The sequence below is a fragment of the Lathamus discolor genome, chromosome 4 (genome assembly GCF_037157495.1).
Source record: "Lathamus discolor isolate bLatDis1 chromosome 4, bLatDis1.hap1, whole genome shotgun sequence".
NCBI lineage: Eukaryota > Metazoa > Chordata > Aves > Psittaciformes > Psittacidae > Lathamus > Lathamus discolor.
This window is the reverse complement of record NC_088887.1, coordinates 38,136,415-38,159,713: the sequence shown is the minus strand read 5'-3', so window position 1 is coordinate 38,159,713 and position 23,299 is coordinate 38,136,415. Positions and strand designations below refer to the sequence as shown.

Sequence of the window (23,299 nt, the reverse complement as noted above, 5' to 3'; positions counted from 1 at the left end):
GAGGTCACTAGTTCAGCTTCTACCTCCTCACAGCAATACAGTTAGTACTTGAGAGAGGCTGGGTGAAAAGCGTACTGTAAAGCATTTATTACTCTTTGGTTTAGTTCTTTGAAATTGAAAGCATATTTGCTGGGTTACTGTTCCCTTCCCCCCATATAATCTTGTCTGTATTGACAAGATTGTATATATATATAATATATATAGGTGCAATTTTATTGGATACTCCTGGCACTGCACTTCTAAAGCGTCTAATGTAGGATTTTAGTGTCTAGATATAAACACTAGTGTGACAAACAGTACAGTTTAGCATTGCTGCTGGGGGGATCCAAAGGCTCATGCTTTTGAAAGGGCTACTAGGTCTTTCTGTTTTCCATCTGCTGGCACTGGTCTTTGTGTAACTCCTTAGCAAGCAAGCCAGGGGAACTAAAATCAGCAGCCAGCTAATCCTTTTCCGTTTCCAAATAGGTGTGCAGATAAGTTCTTAAAAATAATATTTTTTTAGCAACAACAAAATCCTCATAGGTAGCAAACCACACATGTGCCAGTTTAGGGTAAAGCACTAACAAGAAAGAAAATAAAGAAAAAAATAAAGAAAATAAATTAATGCACAGCAGTCATCAATGACACTTCTGAGGCATGTATGATGTTTCTGAAGTCAGCCTGAAACACAGCAGACAGATTAAGCTGCTGGAAGACTCTTGTTTCAGAATGCCTAGTTTGAGGAGAAAGAGTGCCTCTCCAAGAGATTATGTAGTAGGATATGCAATTCCTGGATTGTATTGATAGAGGTTGTCATGAAAGAAAAACACCCCAGTGTTCTTCATAACAACCCACTTGTAAACAGTAAAGTTAATTGAGTTTTCTTTGCTTATTATCATCTCTGGAAACTTGAAGTTATGTTAGTGTAATACCAGTCCTCAAGGCTAGGCTGTGAAAAGTAATGAAAAACATCCAGATAAGGTACACATTAAAGGTTTCCTCGAAATCCAGTTTATAATTCTTCTCATGGGAACTATCCACAATTTTAAATGTCAAGGCTGTTCCAGTCTTACCTGAACTGTAAATATAAAATTAGCACAAAAAACCAAAAAATGTTTTAACCTTCATTCTAAATTAACAGATCTTTGGGTTAGAGAAAGGTGTGCTTAACAAGAAAGTTTGTGAATAGTAAGAAACATGCGTGGTACTACTTACTGCACTTCCCTCTGAAAAAAATAAAAGAAGAACTATACCCAGTTGTATTATAGTTCCCACATTTAAGATAGGATTCGTCTCAGCAGAACTGAACACACATAGCAGTACAATAGGTGTGTTGTCAAGGATGATACAAAGGATTTTGCAGTACACATTGAACATTGCTACTTACGAGGAATGGGGTAAGCAAATCTGTCCGGGTGTTTTGTGATGAGTGTGTTTTTTATGTGTCTTCTTCCAACACCATGTGCACCTAATCCACAACACAAAAATGAATGGTAATTTTTCCACCAGAAAAGATTCAAAACTATGCTATTGTGTTCAGAATAATAAGTCAAAATTACCTAGTAAGACTAGCGTTTTCCTTTTGAATGCTGGCAGTTTTACTACTTCTTCATATGTGACGAGATCTAATTGATCAAACACTAAAACACAAAAGAAACCCCCACAGGGATAAGAAAAAAAGGCATATCAAGGGTAATAATTAATTGTAGTACAAATTATAATTTTACCAAGTTTTAGATTTATAATACAAAGTGATGTATTATGGAAAATAAAAGCATTTCATTATGCAATTTTAACGAAATTGTTCATTAATAAAACTGTTAAAAAGCAATAAAAAAGGTACTGAAATGCTCAGGAAAGTTTGCGTGTCCTTTCATGCAGTGTTCAGCAGACCACAAAAATTAGCTAAAATGGCATGCCATTCATGTTTGAATTCCTAAGAAATTGCAGTACTAAAGAAAAATCAGTAGACAGTGACCAACATGAATACAATATGAGAACATCTATTTACACTAAAGACAGGAATATTTTCATAATCATGTTTTAACAAGATTTATGAGAAATGTATAGAGAAGAGTGTTAATACTTGGATGCATAGAGAAGAGTCTTAATACTTTGTGGTATTTATTCTTCAAAACTACCATCATATTAATTGTAATTAGAGTTCTCTTTAAACACGTGCTAGTTAAATGGACATGCTTTTAAAACTCGTGACAGAATGAAGAATTCTAATGAAAAGTGATGGCATTACATAAAAGAACCTCCACCATATTTAGGGAAAAATTGTAAAAGTACAATTTCAGAATTTCAACTGCAGTTGAAATCAGATGAATTCCATCATGCCTATCAGCCTATTGTCAATTGTCAAGGTATATAAGGATTGACAGATCAAGTTTTGTTCATTAAAACCAGCTTATTCCTCCTGTGCCCAGTAATACATCATCTTTGGTAATTCTTGCATTTCTTAATGAAAAAAGAAGCCAGGAGGCTGTTTAATACATTTATAAAAATTACAGCAATCAGCAATTGCAGAATAACGAACGAGTTTTCAGTTCTGTATTTATGCATGCTATAAAAAGAAGGGAGGAGAGACTGCATCTAAAGTATGAGATCTCTGAGTGTTTCCAAGTCCTAAGCTGGTGTATTAACCTCAACTATATCCCATCCATCTTTTAGGATAAGTCCGGATATATCCTTCCCCCCCTTTTCAAAACCCTGTAGGAAAGTATAGGCGGACGCTTTAGTTTGCTTTCTCCAGAAGTCTCCAGCCACCAAGATCAGCATTAAGACTGTGGAGTGTACCAGAAGGCACGGGCTCTTTGTACAAAAGTCCCAGTTAAAGCAGCAAAGGATTTAATTTAATGCATTTCTTTTTATAGGGCAGATTTTTCTATTCACTTCAGCAAAGAGTAAAAGTATAACTACTTCAATTTGGTCAAACAGCAGATCAAGCCAATTGACATACTCAGCATTAAGACGTTGAAAAGATACAGATATGAAAACTTCCTAATCCATTTGAAGCATTTTGAATTTCATCCTAAAGAATCTCTTTCAACCTTTCCCCAAATACTTTTAGTATCTTTAGTATCTTTAGTATCTTTTTTACTATCTTTAGTAGCAAGAATTTAGTCATATTTTTCTTCCATTTCACACACATGGAATTATTGCTACAGTCCTTTTTGCAACTTCACAACATTTAAACTAATTAACAATTCCTTTAATATTATAATATTAGAAAGGGCTAAAGATCTGCCACATGCTGAACAGTTTTACCATTCTAACCTTCTAGGCCTGCAAGTATCTTTTCCCATTAAAGAAAATAAATAATTAAAAAAAATAAAATTGTGAATGCTCCATCCCTGGCAGTGTTCAAGGCCAGGATGGACAGAGCCTTGGGTGGGATGGTTTAGTGTGAGGTGTCCCTGCCCATGGCAGGGGGGTTGGAACTTGGTGATCTGGAGGTCCTTTCCAACCCTAACTATTCTATGATTCTAAAAAATTCAATCCTTTATTTTCTTCTTGAACAAAACCACAGCATGTTAGATAAACCCAACAAGAACAAACAACAGAAATGATACATATTAATGCCTTCATCACAAACTAGCAGCATGGAGAAGACGTGTCTCAGTCAACATGGATTTCACTAATGATTGTAGGGTTTTCAAATGCAAAAAAAAAAAAAACGATTTATTTTTTAGTACACAAGATAAGGAATACAGGGCACATTTAAACACTGAAATTTAATGCTTCTGTGTTACTAGCTAATAAAGAAAAGGAGATCTTGAAAGGAAACAGTAAGAAGCAAATAAAGAGGCATTGTCACTTGACAGGTTACTTACATGCACAGAGGCCATTGGGAGTAAGACAGCATGAAAAATGTACAGGGGTCATTGAGATATGGCTTGTAATATATTAGTAAAATAAAAAGTATATGCACAAAATAAACTTTACCATGCAACAGTCTAAACACAAGGCAAATAAATCGCATTAAGAAATGATAAACATATTTTATAAAAGCTTGGCAATTTTCTACATTATGCATAATATGAAGCAAAGTTCTAGTATATTCTAAAGACTGTTCTTTTATGAAGTCCTGCAATAACACTTCAGTAGAATAAATAAAAACATGTATCTAGATATCACTGCCGTATATCTCTAGAGCATTTATAAAAATGTCAGTGACACTAATAATGAAAAATAGTCATTTTTTTTCCTGTGGGCTTTGGTTTAAAACTGACTTCACAATGATAAGATGCATGATTGTGAAACTGTCTCTTGAAAGACACAATACTTTAATATCAAGTATGGAGGAAAGAAAAACAGGATATTTTTCTTGTAAAGGAGAACATATTTGCATTTAATTGTAAAAAGTAAGTGAAATATTTTCCTCTACTTCACAAACTGTGCTTGATTTGCAGAATAATTTAATTTCTAGTTCCAGTAATATTCCAATCTATCACAGCAAAATCTTCACCCTCAAATCATTAGCTAGCCACACAAATCTTAGCTCACTATGGAGTATTGTACTAGATAATTTCTCAGTACCCCAGTTCAGTCTTATCCCTAAGACAAAAATAACAAGGAAGTCCAAATAGATTACACACTGCTAAACGATTTATTGAATTTCATACTAAGACGTAAGAGAAATAAATTCTACTTTACTGTAAGAGCAACATTTTGACACCTTGATTAAGACTTCTCAGAGCTAAATTAATCATACTTATTTTGGATCTAACAGAAGAGAAAATCTTGCTTATATTGAGACAGATGCACTGATGGCTTGCAAAAGCCAGTGTTGCTGTATTTCTGACTAACAATACCAGAGATGATAAAAGTAGTTCAGAGAAGGCAAATTCAGTATCACCATAGTTAAACTTAAGTGAGCACCGCAGCATTTCTGTGAAGCTCTTTATATCCTACATTTGGCATCATTCCCTGCAATATTATTGGCATCACCTTTAGTACCTCAAGGACACGAAGATCAATGAACATTTCTAAAAGAAATCATGATTGTAATCAGTGCTTTCATTAACCTTTGGACTTCTGAGGGGGAAAATGTCAGATGGTATTCAGAAAAGAACAGGTTTTTTTTATTGTCATTATCATAACTTTTAATACTTATGTGTCAGGCATTGGAACTGGCTGCCCAGGGAAGCGGTGGAATCACTGTCCTTGGAAGTGTTCAAAACCAGTGTAGATGAGGCCCTTAGTGACATGGTTTAGTGGTCAACTTGGCAGCACTGGAGTAATGGTTGAACTTGGTCTTTTCCAACCTAGTTGATTCTGTGATTCCATGCTTCTAATTTTTGGCTAACACTGTGCTCTGATGTAAAGTGGCTAACAGCACTGATGGTGGCAAGCACTAAGGCAAGAAATTGTGTGACTCAAAGTACTGTCAACCTTCTCCAAAAGGCACTCCCTACATCAAGACAGGGAAGTCTAGATTTACTTTGTTTCAGGGTTAGCCCCAGCTGGCAGCTGAGCACCACACAGGGGTTTAACTGATACAAAGTCTTCGAGCTAGTTTTGCTCCTGAAGTATTGACTGCTCCTTCTCTAGCCATCCTCTTTCCTTCACTTACTGTGAAGCATGCTGTGCTTAGTCATGCTGACATTATGAACTATATACCTGCACTGTGAACTATATTAAGAAATGTATCTGCCTTAGAGAAAAAGAATCAATGTTTTTTTTTTGTCAAGTGATTCTTCAGTTAATCCAGTTAAGAGCATGGCCACACAAAGTTATGCTCCCCTAACTGAAGGGAGCAGCAGTACTGTGGGAATGTATGGTGGAAGCAACCAGTAATACTTAAAAACCAGTACTGTCAAAGACTTTAGGTCATAAAATCCAATTTAATCCCAACACTTTTTGTTAAGGGTTAGTAAAACATGGTTTGGTGCTACTGCAATAGGTGGAAATATTAAAACAAATAGAATGTTAAAACAGCAAAAGGAAGTAAACAAGTTAAAGCTTCCGTTCTGTACTTATAAAGGTTTTCAGGGTAACAAGTAATTTTATATTTAACTGTAAACACCTGAAATGTGATGGTGAATTAAGGACTATAAATGACAATTATTGTTCTTTGACTTTAAGAATTTATTTTCAAATGAGTTTTAAGGAAACATAAATTCTGTAGCACTGATACATGGTGAGCTCTGATGCCACACAAAGATTGCACAGGTAAGAAGAAATGTGAAAATAGAGATTTATATTATTTAATTGGTGCATATATAGCCTGTATTAGGAGATACTATGATGCATTTATGTTGTTGCTTGCCTCTCACTGATTAAGCTATATGTTTAAATAGCAAAGAAGAAGCAGCGTAATAATGTAATAATAGTAAGAATTTTACTTATATATTCTTAAGTACCTCATTAGGTTAATGTAACAGTGTCAGCTGAACAATTAGTGGCAAGGTTTAGATTGTGAAAAATATAACCTGTTAAAGATACTCATGTCTTTTTTTTCGTACCTGCATTGTGCTTTGCCAGATATTTGTCTTTGTACTGCTTTTTTTTCTTTCCAAACCAAGTACAGCTGGCTTGTTGCTCCTGTTTGGTCTTCTCCATGGCAATACAAGCAACTCGCCTGGCATATGAAGGAGAAAATTGTTTTTGGTTGTAATTACTGAGTTTTAAAAAGCCACACAGAATGAGTTAGAAAAATAAGACTTTTAATAGTACAAGAGTACAGTAAAACCTTTCAAACCCTTTTATTTTTTAATGACTTAAACCCACTTTGATATAAGGAAAATCTTCTTAAGGACAGATAATTAAAGCTCACAGATCAAGTGAGCATGGGAGGAAGGGTAGCTACTAAACTGGCTGTAGACACTTTGCAGCAGATTAGACTGGAAGCACATCAGGTCTGGAAAGACCACTATGGTCTAAATTAACTACAGAGCAAGTTGCATTGTGGAACTGTTTTAAGGTCAATCTTTAGGATGAAGTATTGCAGGTGTTCCTGTTGCAATGTGTACCAGTGTTCCCCTTGTGTCGGGGCTTGCAAGGGAGGTCTTCAGATGGACTGTATAGTCTACCTTTGTTTCTCTTCTAGTAAAATCTCCTTTAGTCAGTCCAGGTGGCACAGGTGCCGTTAAATCCTTACAGCACTCAAATTCTTTTATGTAGCAAATCTTCCTGAAATATTTTGGGCTGTGTTCTCCATATTGATACACTTTCTTGAGTTATGACTGTGACTTTCACAGCCCAGTACTTGTTGCAGAGTTTGTGCTGATATACTTCAAATATTTACTAACCAGCTTCTGCAAGAGGTTGTTCAAAGGCTCTGCATTGCTTTTTTGGTACTCAATGCCATTGCTGTGCATTGAATCTGTCATTCAGGAATCTTTACACTGTGATTTCTTTCTACTTTTTATCTTTCACAAGAAAAATGAAAAGGAGAGAAACCACAAAACTCCCACAATGACCTTTGTGCTTGATGCCTTGCTAACACCTTGTTGTTGCAGCACTGACACGTAAGCAGTACCAATGAAAACACTATTTAGAACCTAAAAGAGAAATTAATTTGACCCCGTTACATAAACAATTTGTATGTTGCCTTCAATCCCAGTTTCCTGTAGTGTATCAGAAAGCATGATGTTTACTAACACAGGTGCTTATTTTTCTAATGTAACCACACATCTGATACTACACGTAACCCTTACAGCTATGCATGTACAAAAAAATCAATGCCACACAAACTGAAGCAATAGACACTTTTTCTTCCTGAAAAAATAAGAAAATATACAAAACCAAGCTATACAACAATGAAAAGCATGAAAGACAGAAATAAAAACAAAGCCAGATTATTTTTTATAGAAAACTTAAAGTCATACCATTCTTGAAGCTCAGGAGAAGGAATAAGACCTGCAGTACCATTTTTCGAGTTTTCAAGTTTACCCTGCCACCAGTTATGATCATCTTTGCTAATGATTTGGATAATATCCCCAACTCGGAATCTGATGCCAGCTTCTTTGCAAGGAATGAGGTCATCCTTTGCTGGATCATATTCAAATTGTGCTCTTACATATATCTAAAAAAAAGAGTTTATAAAAGACACTGCAATATTATTACAGGTACAGTATTAAGCATAACAGGTGAAAATTTGTTCTGTGCATGTAGCTACATATACTGTTTGCAACAAGCAAAGGAAGAAACAGAATGGCAAAAGCATGAGTGACTGAGTGATAGCTGAAAATGAAACAAGGCCCCCAGCAAACAATGGAGACATATGATGTTATTTTAAAAGCAGGCTTCTACATACTGCAAAACCTGACAGCAAAAATGAACAAGTGTAATAAACTGATAAGAGTCCTTCAAATCAATATTGACTATCATGAAATATTACAGACTATAAGCCAGAAGCTTACAGCTGAACTGTGCTATACTTTCCAACTGAAGTCCCATGATTTAAAAATTTGTCTGACAGGAGATTTTACTGGAGAATATAAAGGATTTAGGCTACAGTACTGATCTTTAGTATTTAGACTGGAAAATCAGTACTTTTTCTAAGACTTAACAGGAAGTCCTCTGTTGCACCTACCACACACAGTTACTTGGGAGGAATCTGGGAATTCTCTGCATGGGGTTTTCAGTAAAAGTCTACTCACGTATACATGAAAACTAACAATTTGAGTAAGTTATTATCTAAAGAACATTAACAGAAAGAATTCAGATTCTGTCTTGACAATTTAAAATAATATACCAATCCTTGCTTTGTATGTTACTGAGGTCTCAACTCTAGAAAATAAAAATTTAAGTGATCTCTAGTTCTGGTTGCTAATTACAGCATCCAAGGATCTTCAAATTGGAATGAAATGTCGTGTCCAATATGGGTGATTTCTACTGTGTATGAACTTCCAACATCATCCTATAGCATCTCAGACAGTCATGTTTATTCTACTGCTGATTTTCTTACTAAAAATTGACTAGATTAAAAAAAAAATTACATTGCAAAGTCATATCTTTCATTTAAACTGCAACTAACACTTTTCAATTTTGCTCAAATTCTGCTTCAGAAAGAGCTGTAACTACGCAGTGTTAGCACTACTCATGGCACTTATAAATGAATTTTTATAGTAGTCCAACCTGCAACCCAACCTGAGTAAATTAACATGTAATATACTAAATCTGACCCTTGTTCTGCTGTGCATTGAGTGTGTGAGTTCAAACAAGCAACCCAACTTCTTTTAGTTACCTGAAAGATCTTTTGAAACCAATTACTTTTATGCAGCAATTGGCTTTCTATTGAGTAATCAGTAATGAACCAATCTCTTTTTTCCCCTCAACCTCATCTAATATAGTTCTAGAAATCTAAGCAGTATTTTTACCACCTAGAAACTTCCTTGCTTTTCAAGTCCCTGCTCCAGTTTGAGCCATTATCCACCATATATTGGCAGTTCATGGAATATAACAAGAGTTTTGTACAAATAGCAATATATCTGTTATCCAAGCCCCTACAGTCTTCAAGGATTACAAGCTACCAGAAAAATCTGCTGGCTCAATGGGAAAAGACTCTTGAAAAAAAAAAAAACCACCAGGTAACTGTAAATGGTGTAAGTACAAGGAACACCATTATTCTGATGTTGCCTTAAACAAAGTCTCTTCTTCTGGAAAAAACACCTTATGAGAGACAAATGAAAACCTAACAGCTTGGAAGGCTTTTCAGCTGGAAATCTCAGAAGACAACAGAAAGTTGAAAAAAACATATAGCTGTAAGCTTTAAAAATGGGAAATGAAGTGAAAGCAATCCATTCTTGTGATAGATATTCCAGCCAATTTACCCAGATGGTAGTATAAAAAGATTTTCAAAGACAACAGATCATGGAGTTAATCGACTATTTTGAATAGAATTGCAAGAGTTATTATTAAAACCCTTGCTTGATAAAGAGGCTGAGTCTACGGTTCAAGATTCAGAAGCAGATTCTGGAAGGGCCGCATATACATGGAGAAGTTACTGAAGGTGAAATGCAAATCCCTTGATGGTACGTGTTGATTTGGAGGCTGCAGTAAAAAAAATAAAAAATTATTAAAATTGCAAAAAGAATCATACAAAATCCTCTGAAGAGTCCTTTAGGGCTTTTCCTGGAATTCTCTGGAGAGGGAAGATCTTTCTTTGGTCCATGATGACATCTGCTACCAACAGGTCAAGTTAAGGGAGGTTATTCAGCCTTAGGACTGAAAATTTAAGAGGCTCTCTTTCTATTAATGGTCAGACTTACTCACCATTAATAGAAATTGACCTTAATGTTTTTCTTTGAAGAGCTTTGTTAATGACTAGTTATAGGCCAACTTAAGCTTTAGAATCTTTGTCAGTACAGTGTTTTAAAGTATGAGACATTTGCTCTACTTGTCTCCATTTCAGCCAAAATATAAAGTTGAGCTTTCCTCTAAGACTAAAATCTGCGCAGGTCACTGCATAACAGTAAGTCTATTAACGCCTTCTGAACTAAAACAACATCTCTAGTTAAATGTAGATTGATTTTGTAACTTTCACATATATGGACACACACACACAAAAAGCTATTTTGAATTAGCCACAAACAAATGAGTTAAAAAGAAAAATGAAAATGAAAAAAACAAAAAACCAAAACCCAAATATTCCAGGCTTAAATGTTTTAGTCCAGCACATACAGAAAAAAAAAAGACAAGCAGGGATGTTCACTAGCAGCTACATTTACAAAAATTCCCATGGAGAATATCTATTCACCTGTCGTCCTTTTGGTTGTGTTGTCGATGGCAAGTCCTGCGGAATAAAGTCAACCCAGGAGAAGAAATTTTCATTTTACTTTTTAAGGGTATACAACACCATTTGTTAGTGATTCATACTACAGTACAGTAAATGGTAAGTCAGACAAAAGTATAAAGCGTTGACCAATGTTTAGAAATACTTTTTTCCTTAGAGAAAAATCAAACCCAGGCTGTTTAGCAGCAAGCTGAAGAAAGCAGGTAAAAAGTTTAAGCAGATAGAGAATGTGCTTTTTAATAAATAATTCAGCATCTTCAACACAAAAGCACCAGCAAGTGAAAAAGGCTCTTTACATGAATGCCTTTTCCACTTAATACTTAGTCTTGTTTTTAAAAGAGAAGGATGGCTATTATAAATAGTAAAAAATTATTAAAAATGTATAATTTAAGTAATTGTGCTGAGGAATAAGATTATAACTACTAATCATGTTACAAATGAAATTTAATTCACAAAAATTTCTTAAATTTGTCAACTATTTCAATTCCTTTTTATTGTATTAATTAAGCACTTTACCTTGTCGTAAATAATTTCTAATAGTCAAAACAGTAGTTATTCGGTTTGTTTTTTGTTGGGTTTTTTTTAGCTAGTCCCATGAACTTATAATATTGACAGCACTGATATTGAAGAAACTTGCGTGTATCGTTACTACATTGGTCCAAACGATGACAAATGATAAAACAGGACAAATTTTAACATAAATATACTTTAGAAAAACAGCAAATCGACAGCACCTTGCTACCTGAATACATATGGAACGGAAGTACTTTGTGTTAAAGATGTGATGATAACAGCTTGGTTTGTAGTGCAGTTTAAAGCCACTTCCTTTTGCTTTTCATATCCAGGCAAGGCTCATATTTCACAAAGTATGTGCACGTACCACAACAGCAGAGGGCACACCAATTCGTTAACTCAGATAGCGGAAACCAGTACACATTCCAGATGTCTCTCAAAACACAAAACTTAAAAGCTTCTAAAATATCTTGAAATACCAACTGCACAGTTACTCCTTCTTCAAACACTGCTTCCAAGTTCAGGATGGAAACAAAACTTCCACTTTAAACCCTTGCTCAGTTTTGAGGAAAATGCTAACAATGATTTAAGGATGACTGAGTATCACATTACAGTTATTAACATTTAATTCACTATATGGCTTTTAATGAGAAGAGTATGTTGGAAAAAAATCCTTAAAAAACAGAAAATGGGGAATTACATATATAATAACCCTGGTTCTACCATCAGGACAAAATATTCCACTGACCACACAATAAGTATCACAGTAATGGCAGATGAGCACCAACAAAACTTTCACACTTTCTCTGTGTGGAACTGGAAATCTTACCGAAACAGAATTGTTAGTGCTGCTATGACCATTAGCTGGGGACTGTCTGGATGTAGAGGGGGAATCTCTCTGAAATAAGACACAAGGTTCATTAACAACACAACACTATCACAGGAACACAGATATATTTAAAAGAACAGTTACATCCACAGCCTTATAACCATTTGCTTAGCTGCTTTATCTGTGAAAGTTTCCCCGCTACAAACTCTGTAAGTCTGACAAGTTTTTTCATAGTTTAAGATTCAGGTTTGACATCTTGATTTATCCTAGATATTGCCTTAGCTTTTTAATTACTGAGTATCTGGGACCTCTTAGATCTCATTGGCTGACAATGCTAAAGGCAACTGGTCATACAGGTGTCTTTGTCAGAGGTAATTACCATAATCACCTGAAAGTTATATGCTGGGCAACATGTTCCATTCTAAAGATGCTTCTAAATTTTCTTTCATCTGTGTGGCGGTGGTCAGTGTTGATCACTCTGTGACTTCTACTCTGTAAAATACATCTCTTTCCAGTGCCTCAAAGACACTGAAGCTAACACCTGAGAAGGAAGCTAGATACTCTCTTCTCTCTCCTCATCATTTTACAGCGCACTGAGGTTTTTTTCTCCGACATTCTTATAGGCTTAAATGTGTTAAACCTTGCCAAAATACATCACTTTTAAAAAAAGCCACCTCTTACGACTCAAGACTCCAGTGTGGTCCTACACTTCAGTGAGGAGACAACAGATGCAGGGTGCATAGCGAGAAATTCTACAGTTCAGGATAATAGGAATTCCTGACTGGGTTTTGCGAAGGCAAACGAGTAACTTGCAGAGCAATCTTTTTCACATGCCATTTTGATTGTATGGTACTTAATTCTGTAAGATCAGGTGACTGAGCCACCTCTTCAGGAAATAAAATAATTCACTCATACACTATGGGAAAAAAAATAAATCTCATTGGCCCCCTAAAGGATTTTGAAATACAATATTCCATGTCAAAGGTCAATTTAGGAATGTCTGATAGTTTTGCATAATGTCAAGGTTAGCAGAAAAAAAGGGCTATAACATTCTTCAAAGAAAACAAAGTTATCCCCCTCACATTTTGTCAATACAAAGTGCCATTTGTGAAGAAATTAAAACCCAGAATTGGACCTAAATTGTTCATGCAACGAAGTAAGGGTTTTCTGTTAATATTCTTGAGCTTATACTAATTACATGATAGCACTCATAGCTATTTTAAAGCATCAAAAAAATAAATAATAATGACAGGCCATACTTCATCTCTCTTGCTACCTGCATGCTCAATGTACAGCAACCTTATCTAGGACTTCTGCACTTTTTTGTGGACTCATTAGATATGATTTCACAGAAAGTTCAATATGCAGTTGTCTAGACACTTGCTTTGATTTTCACACAGCTGAGGACAGATCTGACAATATTCTGGCTCTAAAATCATTGTGGTTCAAAGTATGTAGGTCTGTATACTTCTGCTACAGGCATAAAACCAAAATACTCGTTTGCCCCCCACAACTATTTGCAACATACAATGACAGACTGGGGGAAATCAGCTCTAATTCTATCTACAAAATCACTCCAGCATAACAGGTTTAAAAGGTTCAAATGAGACCAAATAAATAAGTTATTCATTACTGGGGGAGAAAAAAAAAGTCAAAGAAAAGCCTAAAGGAACCATCATTCCGATTTTTTTTGGCTACAGGATTATCAGCATCACCGTTGTCAGACAGCAGCTAGGAGATACTTTTTTCAAAAAGAGCAGTGGCTTGCTGCATTTATAAGGAGAGTTTCTGCTCGCTATGCAATTCTGTCTCTGCCATTTTCTCACTTTCAAGACGTGAAAAATTAATTGTATCTTTTTTTCTTTTTCTTCTTTTTTTTAACCTTGGTTGTTACGATCTGCTAGTCAGTGACGGTTTAGCAAGGGAAAGCTTTGGAAAGTGATGCAAGCACCCAAGTAGTCTGGAGAAAAACAAGTAGAGAACGCCACTATTTCTGGACTCTTGAAGGCTTCTCCCTTTGAAGGAAATTTTCTTGGTTTGAGAATGTTTTGATTTGTATTCCTCCAGCAATTCTCAACAGAATACAGGATTTTACTCAGAGCAACTATTCATCATAGCATACTGAGGAAAATGCACATTTTAAGTGCTATTGGTGATTTCAGTACTAACTGTAAGAAATTAATCTATCAAGCTAGCCAAGAGGCATATGTACAATTTTTAAATAATTAGGCAGCTCAGCCTTGATTTCAAAGTCATTAAGATTCTTAATTTCCTAAATATCAGACTCAAAAGCTGAGAGAAGAACTGCATTGTGCACAATCTAATGAAACACATCAATCAGTAGAGAGATTCCTGTAGAATGCTAGGACTGCTTAGGACAGGACTGGAAAACTTCACTTGTGGTTGTGAGTTTGTTTCTCCGCTGTATCAGAAAAAGCCCTGGTTTTCCTGGCGAGAAGAGCAGAGAAACATTTGGAGGATCCAACAGTTCTGAGTACTGTAGAAGTGTTATTGTATTTCTGCGATGACTAGAGAGAGACCTTTCAAAATTCTGAAAACACATTTCCATTTCAGACTCGCCTGAGGAACCTGCCTGGCAGTATTTTTAATACAAATGTAAAAAAGTTTTAAGACTATAAAAGTCTTATAATCTGAGCACTAATGGAAACATTGCAAGACTAAAGGGAAAAACCCAAGGTGGTTATCACCAGATTTTTAAAACATCATATACATGTAAAGGCATTTCTTCTTAATGGAACAGCTGAAGTGTTTCACAAAAATGATCTGAAAGGATTTTTGGTTTTGTAAAAATTAAAAAAAAAAAAAAAAAAAAAAGCAATTCCCTTACCATCCTCACATATCTGTTCCCTTACCATCCTCACATATCTGACGCTATAAAAGGTTACTTGGAGTGTTTTGTCAGTACAAAGTAAAAAAGCAAAAGTAGCTGAAGCAAAATGCTTACTCAGTTGGATAAAACTGAATCAGCAAATCCAGTCATCAGCCATAAGAAGAATATGTTGCAATAATTACTTAAGTTCATATTTATGTAACCCTAATTTCCTGGGTATCTGAAGCAGAAAACATCCTGGTCACTGTGTTATCTCAGTATCTGAGTGATTCAGGTCATTTGCCACACCAATGGCTAAACAGGTCATCTCAGAGCAGATCAGCCAATCAAATTTTTATACAAGGGAATTCATAAGTATTATGTATTCAAGCAAAATCTGTTCCACGAAATACAAGGCCTCGTAGCTGAATGGAAGGCGTGGGTGCAGGAAAAGCCACAAATCCCTAAGAAACTTTAAATTATTCAGTTGAGATTTTGGAAACTGCCTAGTGACACTGAAGTGCCATTACATACTACAGGGACAAGACTTCCTAGATATGCAAAAGTGGTTTAATATTTAGAAATCACCACTACAACACTTCTCTTAAATGCCTACAAAAGAAGAAAAATATGGCAAGTGAAATGTAATTCTCAATTATTTGGGAAAAAAAAAAAAAAAAAAGAACATCCTGTGCCCCCCCACATACCTTTGTGTATAGAGGCCTATAGACAGATTCTATGTAAAAGGCAGATCAACTGTGATTCTACTAATATTTAGTCTTTCTTATTCAAGATGTTTTGCAATCCAATGACATGATCATGGCAGGAGACCTAAAAATCCCCAGTTATCACTTCTGTCTTATACTCCTCTTCTGGTAAAACTATACTATGTGTGCATCAGTCTATGACTGAAGTGGGGAGGGTGAGGCAGGATGGGACACCAGACACAAATTTATACTAAAATATTGCAAAAAAAATACCTTAAGTGGTAAGATTATACTAAAAAAGACCCTATATCTCTGAATTTATCCTGCTAGACAGCATGCAAAGCAGGCTTTCTGTGTCTTAGTAAAGTGTTTCAACATTCATTTTTAGTCTTTATCAATGATTAAGAATTTGATTCATCATCTGAATCACAATCCTGAAAAATTCCGTAAAAAAAAAAAAAAAATTAAAAAATTTTGTACCAAAGGACCAGTGATGCTTTAATAAGGTGATTTTAAAATGTTGGCTTTTTGCGTACACTTGTAACAGTTGAAAATCTAGCCAAAGTCATAGTGTGGCTGAGCAGGTGGCACAGATTCAGCCACCTCTGATTAAATGAATGCTAAATGCCACGAAGTGTGATAACTAGACATGCTTCCCCTACCCCGTAAGAAGGTAAGAGTCCATTTTTCTCATCCCTGTGAAATAAAGTCATTAAGAACCTAAGGACACAAAGCTAAGGTAAAGAGAGGACCGGCAACTACTAAAATGACACCTAATGGTATTAATTTAAAACTTTATGCTGAACTATTTTTTCCAAATAATCATCTTCCCAGCAGGTCTATAGTTTCATCAGTTTCTGTATTTAAATACTGGGAAACGAGATAGCTTTTATTATTACTATTTACAGCACAAAAGTCAATATGAAAATGTGTCAGCACACTCTAGAATTTCTATTTTTTTCTAAAGCTTTTGCATTTCATGAAAATCTTTTGCTTTCATATTTATACCTTTTAAGAAAATCAGCCTCATAGGTGAAAATTTGTCAAGCCTTCTGTCCCTAAAACCTTTTAGTTCTTGTACTTCTATCAGAAGTACAGAAGGCAACCAAAAGGCAGTAATTTTTTTCTTGCAAACAGATTGTTCTGATAATCACAATAGCAGTTTGTGTGTGTTCTAGCATCTGCTGAGACACAAAACCAATTTGGGTGAAATCACAGCTCTAATTAAGATAAGGTGCTTGACTTCAACAGGGACTGTGTTTCACTCAGAATTCTAATTCGGGAACTGTTTGCGCAGTTAAGCATGTGGCACAGAAAGACTGGCATCATCTACCTACTGCATATGCCATCTGTATGCTTAAATTGGAACAGTACTCTGAAGTAGCATTTTCTAGAATTTAATTCCCTTCACTTGCAATCTGGAACATAACTTTGTGAGCAGAAGGGAATTAAACGTTACTGTGCACGAACAGTAATACCAAGTTTCTAGTTCAACAAGAACTCACTCCAAATCTGTTTTTCTTCTGTAATGACACCACCATTTTTTCATGGAAACATAATATTAAGCCACATGTAACTGTTACAGACAACCATCACAAATTTACCTCAACAGGGTTATACAGAAACAAATTCTTCAATTAACCCTTAACAGCCCAAAGCAGTAAAATAGCATTTAGTGCCTAAACAAACGATTGTTCCTCAGCTTAGGAACTTTAATAGACTTCCTGGAGAATAAGTTTAAATGGCAATTTATTTTAAAGGGGCTTAAGGGGCTTCCTAAGTGCATGAGTTGAGGATCCCCTTTCCTTTTTTTCTTTTTCTTTAAAAAAAAAAACAGGCTGTAAAGAGTTAGTTAAGGTGCTGATGAGATGAATATGAAGGCAGGGCTGAGTAGGTAGTGGGACCTACTCATGTTCCGTTATCTTTGTTGTAAAATTGGTGTGCGTGATCTAACAGGACAGGCAGAAACAATTTCCCAGAAAGCAGTAACATTCAGCCATCAGCAGGCAGTTAGTTACAGGACTGAGGAAGAAACGGGATGGTTCATTAAATTCATTACCTCACAGGATGAAGATTGCGTGCGATAACTTGGCACAATCTTAAAGGTAATACTTCCACGCATTTCCCTCTGCAAAAAGAGAAGCACTTCTTTAAAGACTAAGATATTGAAGATCGAATCTCCAAATCACTAATGTTTGAAAGGAAAGCATCATAGTTTGAGAGCAGCAGTATGTTTTGCTAAAATAAATATTCAGCAAAGCTAAAATGCAAGGGCTAATTTGCCATATCACTTATAAACAAACATTTAAATTTCCTCTCATTCATCTAAAAGATAAACAAACTTTATTAGCTTGCTAGCCTGGACAGATTCCGAATGCCTAGAACCTAGAGCTGTATTTTAAGGTGAGAGATTCAGAGGCGTGTAGGTTTCTTCCATGTCAATCTTTTCTTTGTAGCTATACTAAAATGACATTTTCTTCCCTTTCATCATATATTTTAAATAGCAAAAGCATATTCACAGTTTCTGAAAAGCTGCATGTACCTCTACTAAAGGTAGAAATGTAAGAAATAGTCTTTCATCAAAACGGAACATGGGGTCTCCTAGTTTGCATTTACTATGGTGCAAGAATATTCATAACAAGTAGTAACTGCAGAGTAGCAGGAGATGTGGCAACATACTTGCTCAGCCATATTTTCTCAAATGACAATTTGAATATAAGTGTCACCAAATGTCTGACAACTGCAGGACTTGATCTGGGCAGAAAGGTAGGCGGATCACTTCAAGTGATCTTGGGAGTTTTTTCCCTTTCTCCTGTCTGGCTTATTGTGAGCCAAAAAAAAAAAGAATGCTATTTGCTTGGACTCACTTTAATTTGTCTACATGGTTCTGAACACAACAAAAGGATTAGTGATATCATCCAAGATCCCGAGGTGAGGGCTGCATACAGAAAAAATTTGCAGGTTATGGAACATCAAACTTTACTAGCAAATCCTAAGAATGAGTTTTCCTGCAAAAAGACAATACTGAACTCAAAATAGGTTGTATTTTTCTTTTTTTTTCTTTTTTACATCACTAACTATCAACCACAATAGTTACAAATTGAAAGAAGGGATGTTCCAGCTACATGTAAAGAATACATTTTTTCTCCATGATGATAGTAAGTATTGCAACAGTTTGCCTAAAGAGGCACCTGTGCTGTCAAATTTCTATCTTTTGATATTTTCAAGGCTTAATCTCACAAAGCCCTGAGCAACCTGGGCTGCATTCAATGTTGAGACTGCTTTGTGCAGGAGACTGCACTGGAGACCCTTGAGGTTACTTCCAACTTGAATGGTTCTATGATTTATTGCCCTTGTACCTGTGTAACAAGTATACCAATAGTCAAGAAAAGCTTATTTTTTCTCATAGTACACTCAGTGACTACACTTGAGGTAGACTGAAGATTTAAAACAAGGGCATGAAGTTTACAGACTACGTTGGGATGAGTAATAGGAGGAAAGCAGAATTTTTTTCTGTTATGTCCACCAGAGAAAAGAAACGAAACTCCTGCATTTCAAAGTAAACTCGGACATCAGAAAAACCTTTCTAAAACACAGAAGAGTTGTACACTAAAGTAAGCTGCCTGGAGAGTTTGGGGAACATCCATTACTCACATTCTTTTTAAGAGCTGGTCAGATGTACATCTCTCAGGAATGATTTGGTATCAGTGATCTTATCGCTGGGGCTACTAAACTGAATAAATAAGATGACAACTGGAGGTGCCTTCTACCATTCCTGGGTATGAGGTGCAAAAAACCGACTTCACTAAAAAACAGGGGAGAGCCTGTAGAAGGCTTTCACAGCTGAACACAGGAAGACTTTGTGTTACATACATCAGTAGACTATCAAGAAGAGAAGAAAAAAGGATTTTGTAAAGAGCATGAAAATGATTTCAGGCACTTACAAGCATTTTTTGTAGTTGTTCTACAGTTTGATTTGCCACACTGATTCCATTTATTTCTCGGATCTCATCCCCTACGTGGAGCGTACCTGCGGAGTTAATGAAACACACAATTACCTCAAACATGTTTTTGCAAAATGAGATAATTGTAAGACAGTACTAATATTCATAAAAAGGTATAAACATGAAACAACACTAAAATAAGGACGTTGGTAGCTATTACGAATCTGTCTGTGCAATCAATACACCAGCATGAGATACATAGGCATCTATAAAGTACATGGGAAAGATATAAGTCCCTTATGCAAGGACACTGCAAAACCGCTCACATTGAAAAGAAAGTCACATGCAAGTAGTCAGCTGGAAATGTTCAACAGATATTCAAGTAGCATTTTATCAGATGACTACTTAATGCCGTTTGGTTTCTGGACACAGCCTTAATATTATCTGTCAGATTGCTGTATTTTTTTCATTTCTCTGATTTTGATATACCATAGTTACAGTATGCATTTTCTGTATGTACACTTAACTTCAGCTTGAATGTGAATGATTGCTGTGACTACCTACAATGTCAGATGATGAAACAAATATCTACTTATCTTAGGCAAGTCATAAACTGACCTGTTGAAGCTGGGATGGGAATGGCATGCTACAACATGGCTCTGAGACACTACAAAAGCTAAACAAGGAGAGGGCAGTGAATGAATTAGTTATCCTTAGGAATAAAAGCAACCTAGGAGGTTCTTTTTGGATTATAATTTCTGACTTGAGTAGCTCAAGCCCACCCAATTGTCTATCAGTTCTCCAAAAAAACTTGCATGGTTTATTATTAGCAAGAAATGTTTTTTGTATATAATGAATCATAGAATCAACTAGATTGGAAAAGACCTTTAAGATCAAGTCCAACCTTCACCTCCATACTTCCAAGTCCACCACTAAATCATGTTACTATGGGCCTCATCTACAGTTTCTGAACACTTCCAGGGACGGTGATTCCACCACTTCCCTGGGAAGCCTGTTGCAATGCCTGACCACCCTTTCCGTGATGTTTTTCCTAATAGCCAGTCTAAACCTTCCCTGGCTCAGCTTGAGACCATTACCTATTGTCCTATCACTTGTTACTTGGGAAAAGAGACCAGCCACTTCCTTGCTCCTTCCTCCTTCATGTAGTTGTAGAGAGTGATAAGGTCCCCCCTGAGCCTTCTTTTCTCCAGGCTAAACAACCCCAGGTCTCTCAGCTGCTTCTCACCAGACTTGAGACCCTTCACCAGCTTTGTGCCCTTCTCTGGACCCACTCCAGCACCTCAATATCTCTCTTGCAGTGAGGGGCCCAGAACTGAGCACAGTATCTGAGGTGCAGCCTCACCCGTACAGGGGGATGCTCACTGCCCTGGTCCTGCTGGCTGCGCTGTTGCTGATACAGCCCAGGATGCCATTGGCCTTCTTGGCTTCCTGGGCACAAGCTGGCTCATGTTCAGCAGCTCTCAGTCAGCACCTCCAGGTCTTTTTCCACCAGGCAGCTTTCCAGTCACTCTTTCCCAAATGACAAGACCATTTACTTCACATACATTTCTTTCTACTGTATGATTTAAATAATTTGTCCAAGTATCCTTTTCTAAATACTGTACCTAATACAATTGCTGTACCCAATATAATTAATCTTATTTGGAAAACTAGCAACTGTTAAACTGTTCCTAAACTAAAGCATATGTACAGTAAATTACCTGAAAAAAGTTGATTAACCTGAATCCTGAAAAATCCTTAAAATCCTTTCCTGAACCAAACTAATCAATTTTTCCAAAGAATACCATGCAAGTACAACTTTCAGCTGGACAAATGTATGAAAACTAAACTGTGTTCCTGCTAAACATAAGCACAGCCTAAAAGAGAAGAATCTTGAAAAGCTCTGTTCCTATGATTTCCTTTGGATTCTCTTCTGCAAAACAGAAGCTCACTTGGCAGTGCTACAGAGAGTGCCAGAAGTTCACAAAAACTCCTGCTACTCTCAAGAGTAAGTCCTTCAGCCACATTAAATGCTCCAAACAGTTCTTTAGGAACTGATCTGCAGATAGTGGCATTTTAAAAAAGGACTCATCACAATGTTTATCACAATCAGTAGTTTACTGAATGTGAATGCAACAGCCCTGCATCTGAATTTTGAATCAATCTAGTTCACATCTAGAATAGTTATGACCAAACCTCTAGTAAAACACTTTGAAAATTCATTTCTTTTCATGCTTTCTCAGGAAGCCATTAAATACCCAATTCTTAAAAAATATTCTAAATAAACGAGGCTTTGCTTTGACTGTATCATGCCAAAATTAAACTGTGTTTGAATTGAGTGTAATTGTCATGAAACAATAATACTGAATAATACTGCCCTGGAACAGTATTAAGATTCTTTAGCATTATTCAAAATATAGATTATTCAAAATATAGATTTATTATTAATTATTATTAGATTAAATATTAGAATGAGAATCAGAGTCAGTGATATCCCTGTATCAAATTATTTCAACAGTGCACTTAAATGAAATTCCCTCTTCTGGAGCATTTCCCATTTCTGTTATTCTGACAGAAGTGAATATTGTTCCGTTTGTACCTGGAATGGAGCAGTATACATAAAAATTGGGACTAAAGCATGGATATTTAGTAGTAGATGGTCATGTAGATGTTTTGGGGAGTGGATGAGCTAGGAAACCATAAGAAGACATTTTCAGTCTCAGGGAAGAGGCCATTATTATTCTGTAGAAACTTTATACTTTTCATAAATATTCTCATTGGAAAAGAGTATTCTTGACATCTTTTAATAACAGGGGTTCTGTACTATTTGTAGCTCTCATGATACCTTTGCTTAGCCATTTAATTTTGGTTGCTTTTGGTTCCTTTTCTATTGAAAGTGCAGTGTTTCTTTAGAACTTAAGCTATTCATGACTTATTGATGTATAACTCATTTGTAACAATAAAGAATAGATGCATTTCTGGAACAAATTATTTCCTTCTTTGTCTTTGCAAGCCAGAGTAAAGACAGTTTTAGGAAGTGTGTGCTGTTGCTCTGCATAGAAGTAGGAGAAATCCTACCCTATGAGGAAGAGCACAGAACAAATTCTTTGGAAACATGCTTTGTAGCCAAAAGGAAATTCTGCAGCTGAAAAGTGAAAGGCTGTGAACATATAATCATATTTTCGCCAAGTCCTCACATAGGTTTTGTTAGACTTGAAGAAACATTATCAGAGGTATCAGTGTTTTAAAAATTAGTGTGAGATTTACATTAAGATTCTTCGAGAACGTAGCACAGACAATGTACAACTGCTGTTTTTCTGATGAGAATAAATGGGCAGCCAGTAAATCCTCTCTCTTATTTGGAAATCTTTTAAAACGCCAAACTGGGACCTCTTCTTAAATGCATCTTAAGAATGGTTTCACATTTAAGCACATATGCCCCAAAACCAGTCAGCAGCAAAAAAATGTGTTAAGGTACTGACAGCTACTGAGAACTCAGGCTATATGCAGATCCCCTGAAAAGAATATTTACACTGTAAGTATTCTAAAAAGAATCCATAGGTAAAAACTGAATGGACAACTGAGCTAAGTTAAGGCACAGACACGAAAGTGAAAGCCAAGACATAATTAAAAGCCTGAGATCTAAGGTACATTCATGCACTTATCCTACAAGAGCAGACAGGTCAACAAAAAGACAATTTTTTATGGCTGAAACTGGTGTTTCATTTTCATTGAGCTGAATTCTCTGGT

General features: G+C 35.9%; 1 protein-coding gene across 4 annotated transcripts in view; it reads right to left on the bottom strand.

Moving 5' to 3' along the window:
- Positions 1-23,299, bottom strand: part of CASK (calcium/calmodulin dependent serine protein kinase) — a 204,677-nt gene that overhangs the window by 12,601 nt on the left and 168,777 nt on the right. The window contains exons 16-23 of one of the 4 annotated variants that reach the window (XM_065677115.1): positions 19,550-19,635; positions 17,665-17,733; positions 12,069-12,137; positions 10,691-10,726; positions 7,818-8,014; positions 6,453-6,568; positions 1,539-1,619; positions 1,367-1,447 (exon numbers count right to left, since the gene is read on the bottom strand). In XM_065677115.1, coding sequence (XP_065533187.1) covers positions 1,367-1,447; positions 1,539-1,619; positions 6,453-6,568; positions 7,818-8,014; positions 10,691-10,726; positions 12,069-12,137; positions 17,665-17,733; positions 19,550-19,635 — 735 coding nt within the window. The remainder of the gene's footprint in view (positions 1-1,366; positions 1,448-1,538; positions 1,620-6,452; positions 6,569-7,817; positions 8,015-10,690; positions 10,727-12,068; positions 12,138-17,664; positions 17,734-19,549; positions 19,636-23,299) is intronic. The other 3 variants (XM_065677116.1, XM_065677117.1, XM_065677118.1) reach the window with 3 other exon arrangements.